The sequence below is a fragment of the Podarcis filfolensis genome (assembly GCF_964270895.1).
Source record: "Podarcis filfolensis genome assembly, chromosome: 11".
Lineage (NCBI taxonomy): Eukaryota > Metazoa > Chordata > Lepidosauria > Squamata > Lacertidae > Podarcis > Podarcis filfolensis.
Genome location: NC_139613.1, coordinates 12,249,575 through 12,262,112, shown reverse-complemented (window position 1 = coordinate 12,262,112; position 12,538 = coordinate 12,249,575). Strand labels below are relative to the sequence as shown.

General features: G+C 44.7%; 1 protein-coding gene across 3 annotated transcripts in view; it reads right to left on the bottom strand.

The window, feature by feature from the left end:
* The window catches only part of DCC (DCC netrin 1 receptor), a gene marked incomplete at its 5' end in the record, with an annotated part of 927,493 nt that overhangs the window by 129,384 nt on the left and 785,571 nt on the right, over window positions 1-12,538 (bottom strand). For all 3 annotated transcript variants that reach the window (XM_083575505.1, XM_083575506.1, XM_083575507.1), the window contains 2 exons: window positions 6,128-6,322; window positions 11,155-11,265. In XM_083575505.1, the coding sequence (XP_083431631.1) occupies window positions 6,128-6,322; window positions 11,155-11,265 (306 nt within the window). The remainder of the gene's footprint in view (window positions 1-6,127; window positions 6,323-11,154; window positions 11,266-12,538) is intronic.

Sequence of the window (12,538 nt, the reverse complement as noted above, 5' to 3'; positions counted from 1 at the left end):
AGGAAAGGGGGAAAGCCCTGTTTTTTTGGGGGGGGGATCAGCTCACAGTTGTGCAGCTTCTTTTGCAAAGGGGAAAAGCCCCTTTTTGAGGATCATCTCAAAGTTGTTGAGCTTACTTTGCAAAGGGAAAAAAATCCTGTTTTTACGGGGCTCAACTCACAGTTCTGCAGCTTCTTTGGGAAAGGAAAGGGAGTGGTTTCTACAGTTTCCAGACAGATAATCTAATCAGCCAGTCACATGTCGCTGGAGAAACAAACGGCCTCTGTCTGCAGAACATTCAACAATGGAGGCCTGGGCAAGGGGCTGGAAAGGGAGCCAGCGATGAACCACACATTCACTCCATAAAACGCACAGACATTTCCCCTTACTTTTTAGGAGGAAAAAAGTGTGTCTTATGGAGCAAAAAATACAGTAATTATGTAAGTTACATAATTTCACCGCAGTAGACAGTGAGGTGAACAACATAGTTTTTGGCAGAAAATGAACTGCTGTGGTATGGAAACAGTGCTGCATGTGATGGAGACAGAGTGAAATGGAAAACCGTGTCTTCTTAATTCCCTAGTTCTGAAAGGTAGGAAGGACTTCCTTCCTCCAAGGCTGAATGTTTTGCAGATGCTCAGTGTTTTGCAGACTAGGCCTAGGGCCAGGAGGATGTGTAAAACATATGCAAGAAGCGAAGTGAGAAAGATCATTATTATTGTTTATTGCATTTATGTACCGCTGTTCATCTGAAGAGCTCAGGGCAGTTTACAACATAAAACAGCATGCTGCATGTTCCTATCAAACCATAATTGCTAAACTATGGCTTAATGTGATGTGAGAACCAAGCTGTGATAAAAACAGCAAGTGCTTATACCACTGCTCACATCTTCAAAACTTGAACTTCAAAATCCAGATAACATGGACATCTCTCCAGAAAAGTATTTAGTTTTACACAACCAGACACATGTTACAGGGGTAGTTTGCCTCCCAATTAGTTGCCTCCCAGAACAAGGAGGGCAAGCTTTGCCAAACTATGAGCAGCAAACCATAGGAGAAACCTTGGTTTCAGCTTGGGGTTTGTTGTTGTTGTTTAGTCATTTAGTCGTGTCCGACTCTTTTTGACCCCATGGACCAGAGCATGCCAGGCACTCCTGTCTTCCACTGCCTCCTGCAGTTTGGTCAAACTCATGCTGGTAGCTTCGAGAACACTGTCCAACCATCTCGTCCTCTGTCGTCCCCTTCTCCTTGTGCCCTCCATCTTTCCCAACATCAGAGTCTTTTCCAGGGAGTCTTCTCTTCTCATGAGGTGGCAGAAGTCTTGGAGTCTCAGCTTCAGGATCTGTCCTTCCAGTGAGCACTCAGGGCTGATTTCCTTCAGAATGGATAGGTTTGATCTTCTTGCAGTCCATGGGACTCTCAAGAGTCTCCTCCAGCACCAGAATTCAAAAGTATCAATTCTTCGGCGATCAGCCTTCTTTATGGTCCAGCTCTCACCTCCATACATCACTACTGGGAAAACCATAGCTTTAACTATACGGACCTTCAGCTTGGGGTTAGAAAAAGCTAAATCATGACCTAAGCAAAACCACAACCTATTGGCGCAGCAGCAAAGCCAAGTAGGAGCCAAGCAGCCACAATTTCCTCTCCAGGTCCCCATGTATTCGTGCTAAGCAACAATGTTAGCTTAGTGTGATGTGCAAATCAGGCTATTATGCAGGCCATTAAGATGATCCTGTGCAGTCATTTCCTCAAAATTTGATCTTTGTTTCCCTGAAGCTAGCACGCACATCCCACCCTCCACCGCATTTCAATACATTTTTTCCTGATATGACATCAAGGCAACGTGTCAGAGAAAGCACACAATGAATAATGGATAATGAAACACCCCCTGACACTATTTTGACACAGGGGAAGTATGAGGGTTTGATTGCCATTGTGTTCAGACACTGGCAGTGGAGGAACGAATGTGCTCAGAAGTCAAGCGTGGGACTTTGCATCCATTCAGCATGGCACTCATTAGCATTTTAACTTCTCTATGAAGCAACGGCACCCTTTGGAATAACCCCACCAGCATTGCAGTCCTGGCGTATAAAACGCCGACTATGTTTCGGACTCTGTCGTTGACGTAACAAGCTCATCATTAGATCAGCTTTTTCGCAGAGCCTCCTGCACATCAAAGCAACTTGATTAGGAAAATGTGTTAGCGGTGTTCTGGATGCCAAGAAATTAATGAGCAAGACAAACACAGGCTGTTTCCAGGAAAGCAGTGGTGGGGACTCCTGAGTTTGTGATCTGCCGTTTGCTAGATCAGACTCTTGCTTCCACAGAGGAAGATTAAAAAGAAACAGTCCACTTTCTCATGCCTGTTACTGTCTTGATGCTAACAGTCACAGCTGCAAGGGCACTGCCTTTGATCCGCAAGCCAAGTTAGAAGAATATCAGAAGTCATACAGGGAGACACACCAATGATCTTTTTAGAAAGAGCAGAAATGGAATCTAAATTAGGGATGTGGAAGAGAGGGGGAAATTGGTTAACATTTTAATCTAACGATTTAATACGAATCTACCTACTTTGCACTTATTAGAGCATCCACCTGTCTCAAGAGACAATGGAGTGGGCTTCCAGGGGTGAAGTCAAACCTCTGTATTAGCAGCACTGAAGGCAGCGTGTCCTAGGCTGCCCAGGTCCTGGGCTGCCCAGGCAACAAGGGACCCTTCTTGGCCTTGATGATGTGGTCCAAAGGAAAGCAGAGCGATACACGTGGCACCAGGTCGGCTGCAAGAGTTGCCAGAAGGAGACTTACAAGGTGTCATCCAACCATCTTAGGAACTCCACTCTGGATTTGTGTAGGGTTTGCTCCTTAACCTTTTCTTCTCTTGAAGATATCCCACAAGGCAGCAGAGGTTTAGAATCAGAGTCTTCCTTCTCCTAGATAGGCTACCTTACCAGGTTGATGAGCTACACCTGCCTCTCACTTCCCTCTACAGCATCTGCTGAAACCACTTCTTTTCCATTGGACCCACTATCAATCTCATCTGCTTAATCCACCGGAGCCTGTCTTCACATGCAGGGGAGGCTTTGAGACCCACTGGCTCCCCTCACCTGGTTTATCTGGCCAGTTGCTACTACTTTTTGTGATATAGCTCTGCAACCCAAAAGTGTGCACCAAAATACAGTGGTGCCCCGCAAGACGAATGCCTCGCAAGACGGAAAACCCGCTAGACGAAAGGGTTTTCCGTTTTGGAGGTGCTTCGCAAAACGAATTTCCTATGGGCTTGCTTCGCAAGACGAAAATGTCTTGCGAGTTCCTGCGGGGATTTTTTCCTTCCCCCCCCCTTTTTCCCAAGCCGCTAAGCCGCTTAACAGCTGATCGCTAAGCCGCTTATCAGCTGATCCGTTAAGCCTCTTATCAGCTGATCCGCTAAGCCGCTTAACAGCTGATCGCTAAGCCCGCTAAGCCGCTAATAGCGCTAATCCGCTAAGCCGCTAATGGGCTTGCTTCGCAAGACGAAAAAACCGCAAGACGAAGAGACTCGCGGAACGGATTCTTTTCGTCTTGCGAGGCACCATTGTACATGCATTAGTCAAACTATTGTACAAAATTTAATCATACTAGGGGAAATTACTCACAAAAATGTGTAGCTTGGGGAAATACAGGTATTAGGAGAAATGTGCAGACTTTTAAGAGAGAGAAAACACACAAATTGTTGTATAGTAGGAATATTGCAACTGAATTTAAGGCTGGAAAAATGAGGGAGTGTATCCGGACTTGAAAAATAATCATGCATTCCTTTAAAAATACAATATTTGGAAGTGAAAAATGAGAAAGGTTTTCCTTGTAAACCTAAATCCCACTTAATGCTCTTGTAGATGAGAACTGGGGGAATGGTAGAAGTTTGATACTTCCCATGTGCAAGGATCCCTCCCATGCAGAGTCAGTTGATTTCTACCAAGTCAGACACCAAAACCAGAGGTTAAGCCCAGCTGAAGGCAAAGCAGAACTGGTGGAGGTGGAAAGTTATGCATGGCTTGCTGTCATCTTAGCAAGCGCACGTTTTGAAATTCACCTTGTTTAAGGTAACATTTAGTTGAGCACCAAGTTGGAAATATATTTCCATGAATGTGCTCTGTTGAAGTCTAATTCAGAAAGTGGCTTCCTCTAGGGGACAGAAAGCCCAGTTTCCTTTCAGCTACAGGTTTGCTGGTTGACTAAAGGTGAAAGTGCACAAATGACATCACCACGACAAATTCCATCATCACTGGTTGTCAAAAGAGCACCACAAGTGAGGGGGTCACTTTTTGTGCCCCTGAGACAAGCACTTGGACTCTTGCTAAATAGAAATATATAAATAAATCTTAATAAATATTGACATTTTTTTTAACCAACCAGAATCTACTAATGCTTTATTGACGCTTTATATATATTTATAGACTGGCTATACTTTATGTTATAAAGTATAACGTATGCCTTTATATGTTTGATGAAAGTATAGATCATAAATATTCAAATACTACTTAGTAAGTCTTACTATTGCCAGAGTTTCACAGTATACTCCAAAGACCAGAACTGAATATTTCAGGAAGTAATAAGACAAATCATTTTAGTGACCTTCAGTAATTTAAGTGCAAGGATGCAGGCAATAAGAGTTACTGAATTATATAAGAGAAAAGGAGACAACAATTTTAGGCAGTTGAGGGGGCGGATCTACCCCCAACCTCAGACGCTGCCGATCCTGGGATATGATGAAGAAGGGGAGCTGATTTTTGTCAATCCACCCAACTGAGTCTGTGATTGCAGTCTATACAACTCAATAGAGAACTGAGGCTACTCTAAATCTGAAAAGAGGTTCACACCTGAGCAAGAGAAAAAGCCAGAACTCAGTCATTGTAAACATATTTCTTTCTACTCCTGGTGCTACGGCATGTAGCCAAGACATTTCATTTGTTTCAAAAGTCACACCCTGGAGCTTGAGCCCCACTCCAACAAACACATAAGCTAGGCGTTCAACTTCATCATTCTCAAAGTTACCGTATTTTTTGCTCTGTAAGACGCACCAGACCATAAGACGCACCTAGTTTTTGGAGGAGGAAAAGAAGAAAAAAAATATTCTGAATCTCAGAAGCCAGAACAGCAAGAGGGACCGCTGCGCAGTGAAAGCAGCAATCCCTCTTGCTGTTCTGGCTTCTGGGATAGCTGCGCAGCCTGCATTCGCTCCATAAGACGCACACACATTTCCCCTTACTTTTTAGGAGGGAAAAAGTGAGTCTTATAGAGCAAAAAATACGGTAATTAACTGGCAATCCCAATTAATCCCAAGTTGATTTTGCCCTGGGCTGCCACAACCATTCGTTGGATGCTATTAAAAAAACAACCACACACATGCATGCAAAGAGGACATGGGGTTTACTCTGGGCCAGGTTCTCATTTGTATTGGCAAGAAAGATGACAGGATGACATCTAATGAGTCAAGTAACAAGAGGACAGTATTTTAATAGTCTGTTGGAAGCCATCCAGAGTGGCCGGGTATTAATAAATAATAATAATAATAATAATAATAATTCAGTTGAATGTTAATACAGTCATACCTTGGGTTACAGACACTTCGGGGTGCATGATTTCAGGTTGCACACTGTGCCAAACTCGGAAGTACCAGAACAGTTACTTCTGGGTTTCGGCGCTTGCACATGCACAGAAGCACCAAATCACGCTTTGTGCATGCGCAGAAGCACCAAATTGTGACCTGCATGTGCGCAGACGTGTGGGTCATGGGTTGTGAATGCTGCGGGTAGCGAACGTGCCTCCCGCACGGATCACGTTCGCAACCCGAGCAATTACTGTATAATCTATTTGCTAACAGAACTCATTGCCTCGAAGGGTGGCAGGATCTTTCTGACCTAGGTCGCATCCACACAATACATTTACCGTAATGCACATAGCTTCTACCAAAGGAAGTGTAGTATATCCATCACAAGGCTACAAATCCAGGATTATTAATCCACAGTTTTTTGGGGGGAACCCCAGCATTCCCCGGGGATACTCTGCATTTATGGCCTGGAATAGACAGGTTGACTAGAAGGCCTAGAAACACATTTCGCCCCCTCCCCAAGCTTCTAAGCATTTCCTGGAGTGGAAATCCCACCTACCCAAGTGTTCAATGGAATAGTAGCGCTGCTTGCTGTCCACTCGCACCGTCTCGGCGTATGGGCTCCCCACTCCGTAGCCAATAATGTATCCGCGCACAACGATGTTTGGGTTCAGTGGCGGCGTCCAGCTCATTACAATGCTGGTTGACAAAGGCCTCACATGAAGAGAGCTTGGCTGGTCAGGAACCTGAGATTCTAGGAGTCAAAGGAAGATGCTGTTAGCAGTGCCACCGTCTGCGTTTGAACGGCAGTAAGAGCACACTTTAGGCTGACCTGTCATTGTTTCTGGAAAGAAGCAAAGTATCACATCCTTGTCACATGCAGAAGTAGCATGCAAGTCATTAAAATATACAGCTTGTAAAATATCTAGGCTGGGTTAACGTCTTTAAACACACAACTGAATTTTTTCCACCGCCAAGCACAAGGTGTCTAACTGTGCCATTCAACAGATGCAGTCATCTCCAAACTATGCTTTCGCCTTCCTGTCATTGAATTATTATTCTTTGAAGAGTCAGACAAGCGGGGAAGCAAGAATTATCCTTTATGAAAAGATGGCGGAGGACAAAACTCATAAGTTCAATAAATTAAATACGTGGAAGTCACTCTCATTCTCTCTCTGTGTGTGCATATATTACTCACAGAAAAACATTTCATAATAGTGAACAGCAAGCAAGCTCAGAAAAGCCAGTAAGCGAACAATGGACTAGCAACTTAAGCAGTATTAAATAAGTCACTGCTTCTAACATTACGTGGCGACAGTCTAGGCCTGTAGCAGTCATTATCGCAACCATGCATATTTTTCATTTTTCCTTCACTCACCCTGCCTCCTCTGATTAATACTAAAGCACAAGCGGGGGGGGGGGGGTAAGATATCTGTCTAGGAAAATAATGATATACCGACAGCATTCTATTAACAATGCATTCGTTTGCATTTTATTACGTGCAAGCCAGGAATGAGATGGCTATCCAGTCTAATGGTGTGGGTGGGTGTTTTAAAACCCTTTGGAGGGGAAAGCAAGCCCTTTTGCTGGAGGTTTGCCTAGGAGCTACCATACCACAAGTCTCCTCAGAAGAGCAAGAAAGCAGCTTGTCTCTTTGAGAGCGGAAGAAACAAGTTGCAATCTTTTCCCCCCATGAGGAGGCCTGTCATATTTTAGCCAAATGGAAGAGGTAAAAGGACTCAGATGCCAAATGCTGGTGCAAACTCCGAGAAAAGGGCCTCCTTTGATTGTGAAGTATTCCCACTATAAACGTTGGGTGACGGGTGGCGGAGGGGAGGCAGTAAAAAACTGATGGGATTAATACTTTTCAGCGGCGCTGTCATTGATTCTGCCGTCCGTGCCCTTGATAGTTTATAGGCTTTGCAGTGAATTTTGGGGGCAGAATAAAATTCTTCTGAGGAACCGCTGGATCCACTGGAAAGTCTTATGAGAATGTTAGAGGTCGCATAATGAACACAGCAACATTTGCAAGGGCTTCACAATCTCCACAGTCTCAAAGTCAATCTATTCTTGAATGGTGCTTCATTTAAGGAAGAGCAGACAAAGAAACAAACAAAAACATGACACCATTAAGTATCTCCCGGACCACTGTGTGCACGTATTTGAAATGCAATACATTTTCTTACTGTTAAAACAAAGCAAGCTGTTTTGGAATGCTGGACATCATTAGGAACATATTCAAACACAGCAGGCATAAAGGGGTGGGATGTTGCGCTTCAAGGGCAGGGATTAAAATGAGGGACATCAAAATGTTCAGGATACTTTACTATTTTTCATAATCCTTCATTGCTCTTCAAGGACAGCTTTATACCAGGCACTGTATAGCACATGCATGTGTCCTCATTGGTGCACAATCACAAGGGGAGGGGTGAATAGAGGGAGAGGATGAAAACATAGGAAGGGCACAAGTATAGCTTAAATGCAAAACTTGATGGGATATGGGATAGTTAACTGGTAGCACATGTTTCCTGCATGGATGTTGGTTTTCCCCACTGAAAGCTGAGGAAGAATTTAAAGAGAAGTAGTGTTCGATTCATTATTTACCTGTGATGTAGGAGGGAGGCAAATTGGAATTCTGATCAAATGAACTTTGAATTTCAGCAATATCACCTGCTTCAGCCTTTTTCCTGTGCAGAGGGCTTTATTTGGTCTAGCCAGACACACGGAGATGAAATTTGTATCTATGCATATTCTTATATCAGGGACAGCCAATGTTGTGCCTTCCAGATATTGCTGGACTCCAACTCCCATTATACCTGGCCATTGGGTGTGCTGGCTGGGGTTGATGGGAGTTGGAGTCCAGCAAGATATGGAGGGCACCATATTTGTTACTCCTGTCCTGGATATTTCTACACTGACAGAAGTTCACCTAAGGAGCAACCTGGGGCAAAGGATTCTACCAATCAGTGTGACAACAATCCAACCTGAAAGGAATATGTGTGTGTGTGTGTGTGTATTCAACAGCATCCAACTATGAGTAGGGAGATCATATAAATCAATCCTTCAAGAGGGGGAAAAAATGCTTCTAAAGCTTTCCTCCTTCAAATTTATTCTAGATTTTGAAATACCACATTATTTGGTACCACTGTTTTTGCACCAATTTTGTATATAGACAGCACAGGATGTCACTGCTTCCAGTTCTTAACAGTTCCAGGTACTGGGTTGTATCTCCATGTATGTTGGGGAGAGATCCGTATCTGAAACCCCAAAGAGCCATTGCCAGTCATTGTAGACAATATTGAAAAAGATGTACCAATGATCTGATTCAGCCTAAGGCAGCTCTCTACATGGTTATCAGTGCTCAGGAGAGCACAGGTTCATCAATATAAAACACTGTGGCAAGTGCAATTGTACATACAGTTGCATCAATGCACACAGATGCAATGGTAATATAGAGGGGAAGATGAATGCAAATGAATGGAAAATTGGAGCGAACTGGGCCTTACCCAGTCCTAGAATTAATTCCAGGAATTCTTCTAGGTAAACACAGAATTCAGGAAGAGCTGAATGGAGAGTGAACCTAGTGCAGAAATGGAGGAGATCTGCTCTTGTTTAGAAAGGAAGTTAAACAGCATCCCCAGAATACACATAAATATATTCCTCCAGAATATTGCTATACAAGACTGATCCAGCACCCCAACATCATTACTTAAACTGTTTGAGTCGGATGTTTTGGGGGAAATTGAGCATCCAGTGGTTTCCGCCCCCCTCAGAGAAAAAAGCATGATGCTTTATGCTCAAAATAAATATTTAAAATGCTCCCAGCTGTCAGAAAGACTATTCTGGCTTTCCAGGGAACCTTGGATCAGCAGCAGTGTTTGGATTTCTAATCACTTTAACAAAACACACTAATTAAATGGGCAATCCATAGGGAGGTAAGGGAGTTTCTTCAAGACGCTCTTCATTTTGTGTGTGTGTGTGTGTGTGTGTGTGTGTGTGTTACTGCAGATGCCAAAAAAATTAAAAATAAAAGCATCCGGTGAAGGAACTTCTACAGCAAAAGAGCAGAGAGGGAATTGCAGTTAACAATCCGCACAGCAGCACCAAAGGAATTTAGCTGATCCTTGCATGTCTCTAACCTTGCAGATCTCGCCAAAGGAGCCATCCCAAGAGGTAGCTAGAGCGCAAAACATGAAGCTGAAAGGTGATGGTTGTTTAAAAAGCCAGACTGTGTGTGTGTTCTGAAGCAATTTAGTCTGGGTCTGCACTGGGGTACAGAACTGGGTCAGTGATTCAAGGTACAGGCTTGGCTCTAAATGTTTTCGTGCCCTTGCTTCTGCAGTGTGAACAAACAGAAACAGGTTTAAAACCAAGTATGGCGCAGGGTGCCGTTCTCAGCAGTCAGGTGGTTATTAGGGTTTCAACTGCAAAAGCCCAATTCAAAAAACAAACAAACCCAAAAACCACCAGCCTGAGGGAAAGGATCTCATATCCCTACATGGCTCCCATCTGAGCTATACATTTAAAGGAGTATCATAAACAGTCGTGGCTTCCTCCACAGAATCCTGGGAACTGTACTTTGTAAAGAGTGCTGAGAGCACTTAGGAGACCCCAGTTCCCTCACAGATCAACTGAATTCATTGTGAAGAGGGATTGAGGGTTAAACCAATTGTTGCAGCTTTGTGAGGGGAATTGGGGTATCCTAAAACAACTCTCAGCACCCTTGACAAACTAGGTTTCCCAGGATTCCTTGGGGAGAGGCGTGATTATTGAAAGTGGCATGATACCCCTTTAAATGTCTGCTGCATATGGGGCCATGAATGGCTCTATCATTGACCAATCAGCTATGACAGCTGAATGAAACATCCATATTTGAAAACTGTACCAGAGGGGCCTCCCCCAAGTGTTGGGGTGCAGCTCCCATCATCCCAGTCCCTTGGCCATGCTGGCTGGGAGTGATAGGAGTTGGGGACTGGAAGGCTACAGATCCAATGAGGAATGGTCATCACCATCATGGCATTCGTATGAGTTTTTCAGGGGCAATGGAAATCCCAGATCCAAGTGCCCAGAACTGGCTGCTCAAGTGTTTCAGAGCAAGGGAAGACCAAGGTCCCAGAGAACTTCTGCATATTACTTTGATAGCAGATAGACCATTGGGCCTGTCACAAATAGATCGGTTCTTTTGATAACCCCCCAGAGGAATTGTATCACGGAAGAATAAGCAATACGGTTAAAAACAAACCTGGCTTTCAGTAACCACCCAATATTACAATTTTGGCAAAAGTTTCAACAGCAACAGCTGGGAAAGAAGTTAAAATTAAACACAGGTGCTAGGAGCATAGTGGGAGAGAAATGAAGCTGCCTTTCTTTTCTCACTTCTGCTTCACTTGTCCATACACAGGGAGAATTTTAACAGCATGCAGCCAGTGAAAACCTACTGCAGAGAGAAAGCACTCAGACAACAGCTCCAATGGATCTGGAAGCTGAATGCTCCTGACCTCCACCGCAACCTTAGCCGAAGGGCAAGGCAACAATCAGAATGAGCAAAAAGGCAGTTATAATGGCTGTGAAAAGAAATACAATTACCATCAAGATCGCTCTCTGGAGTTTCTGCAGTATACCAGTCGGAGGAGGGTCCTGTCCCATTGACTGTCATGGCTGCGACTTGGAAACTGTACTGGCTGCCTTTGTCAAGACCTGCGTATGATACAAATCAGACATACAAAAAGCTCAGTTAATATTGGCAGGATTTGATGAGCCACAATCTACAGAGGCCATGTACACCCCAAAGAAGTTTTGTTTATTTGTTTCATTTAAAGCCCACTTTTTTTCCAAGGAATTCAACGTGGCATGCACAGTTCTCTCCAGTGGTGCGCGGTGAAATTTTCTGTATGAGAGCCGTTGGGGCCAGAGGCACCAGATTGCGAGGGCGATTGGTGGAGGGCTGATGTCACGAGTGTGAGCATTGTGCCTCCCTTCCTGAGCCACACAGAAGCTTCCTGGGCTTTGGGACAGGATCTTGGAGCCTTCCTGCATCCTTCCTCAAGCTGGGTGTGCTTATGGAAGGTGGTCAAAGGGCTCTTTGACCCGTCGGAGCATCGTGCCTCTCTCCCTAAGCCGAGCAAAAGCTTCCCAGACTTTGGGAAGGAGGCACCAGGGGAACATTTAGGGGACAAACTTAATTCCCCTAGGCAACTGACCACATGCCACTGGTTCTCTCCCTCTTCAATTAATCCCCACAGCAACCATGTGAGGTAAGGTAAAGGTAAATTCAAAGGCAACTCGCTTTCAGGCCAAGGGAGCCAGCACTTGTCCACAGACAGCTTTCCAGGTCATGTGGCCAGCAGGACTAAACCGCTTCTGGTGCAACGGAACACTGTGACAGAAACCAGAGTGCACAGAAATGCCATTTACCTTCCCACCACAGTGGTACCTATTTATCTACTTGCACTGGCATGCTTTCGAACTGTTAGGTTGGCAGGAGCTGGGACAGAGCAATGGGAGCTCACCCCGTTGCGGGGATTTAAACCGCCGACCTTCTGATCAGCAAGCCCAAGAGGCTCTGTGGTTTAGACCAGTGTTCTCCAACCTTGGTTCTCCAGCTGTTTTTGGACTGCAACTCCCATCATCCCTTGCTAACAAGACCAGTGGTCAGGGATGATGGGAATTGCAGTCCGAAAACAGCTGGAGACCCAAGGTTGGGGAGCACTGGTTTAGACCACAGCACCACCCGCGTCCCCATGTGAGGCAGATGAGGCTGAGAGGCAGTTACTGGCTCAAATTCACCCCGTGAACTCTGGTCTCCCAAGTCCTAGCTTGGCAATTGAACCACAACACCTCCCTGGAGTTCTAGAGGTGCCACCTGACTTCTGCCTTGGCAAAGCATAGTCTTACTGATTGCAACATGCAGTGTTCCTAACAGAAGTGTGAATGAATCTGAACCAGTGTGAATCCTGGCACAGCTAATGCC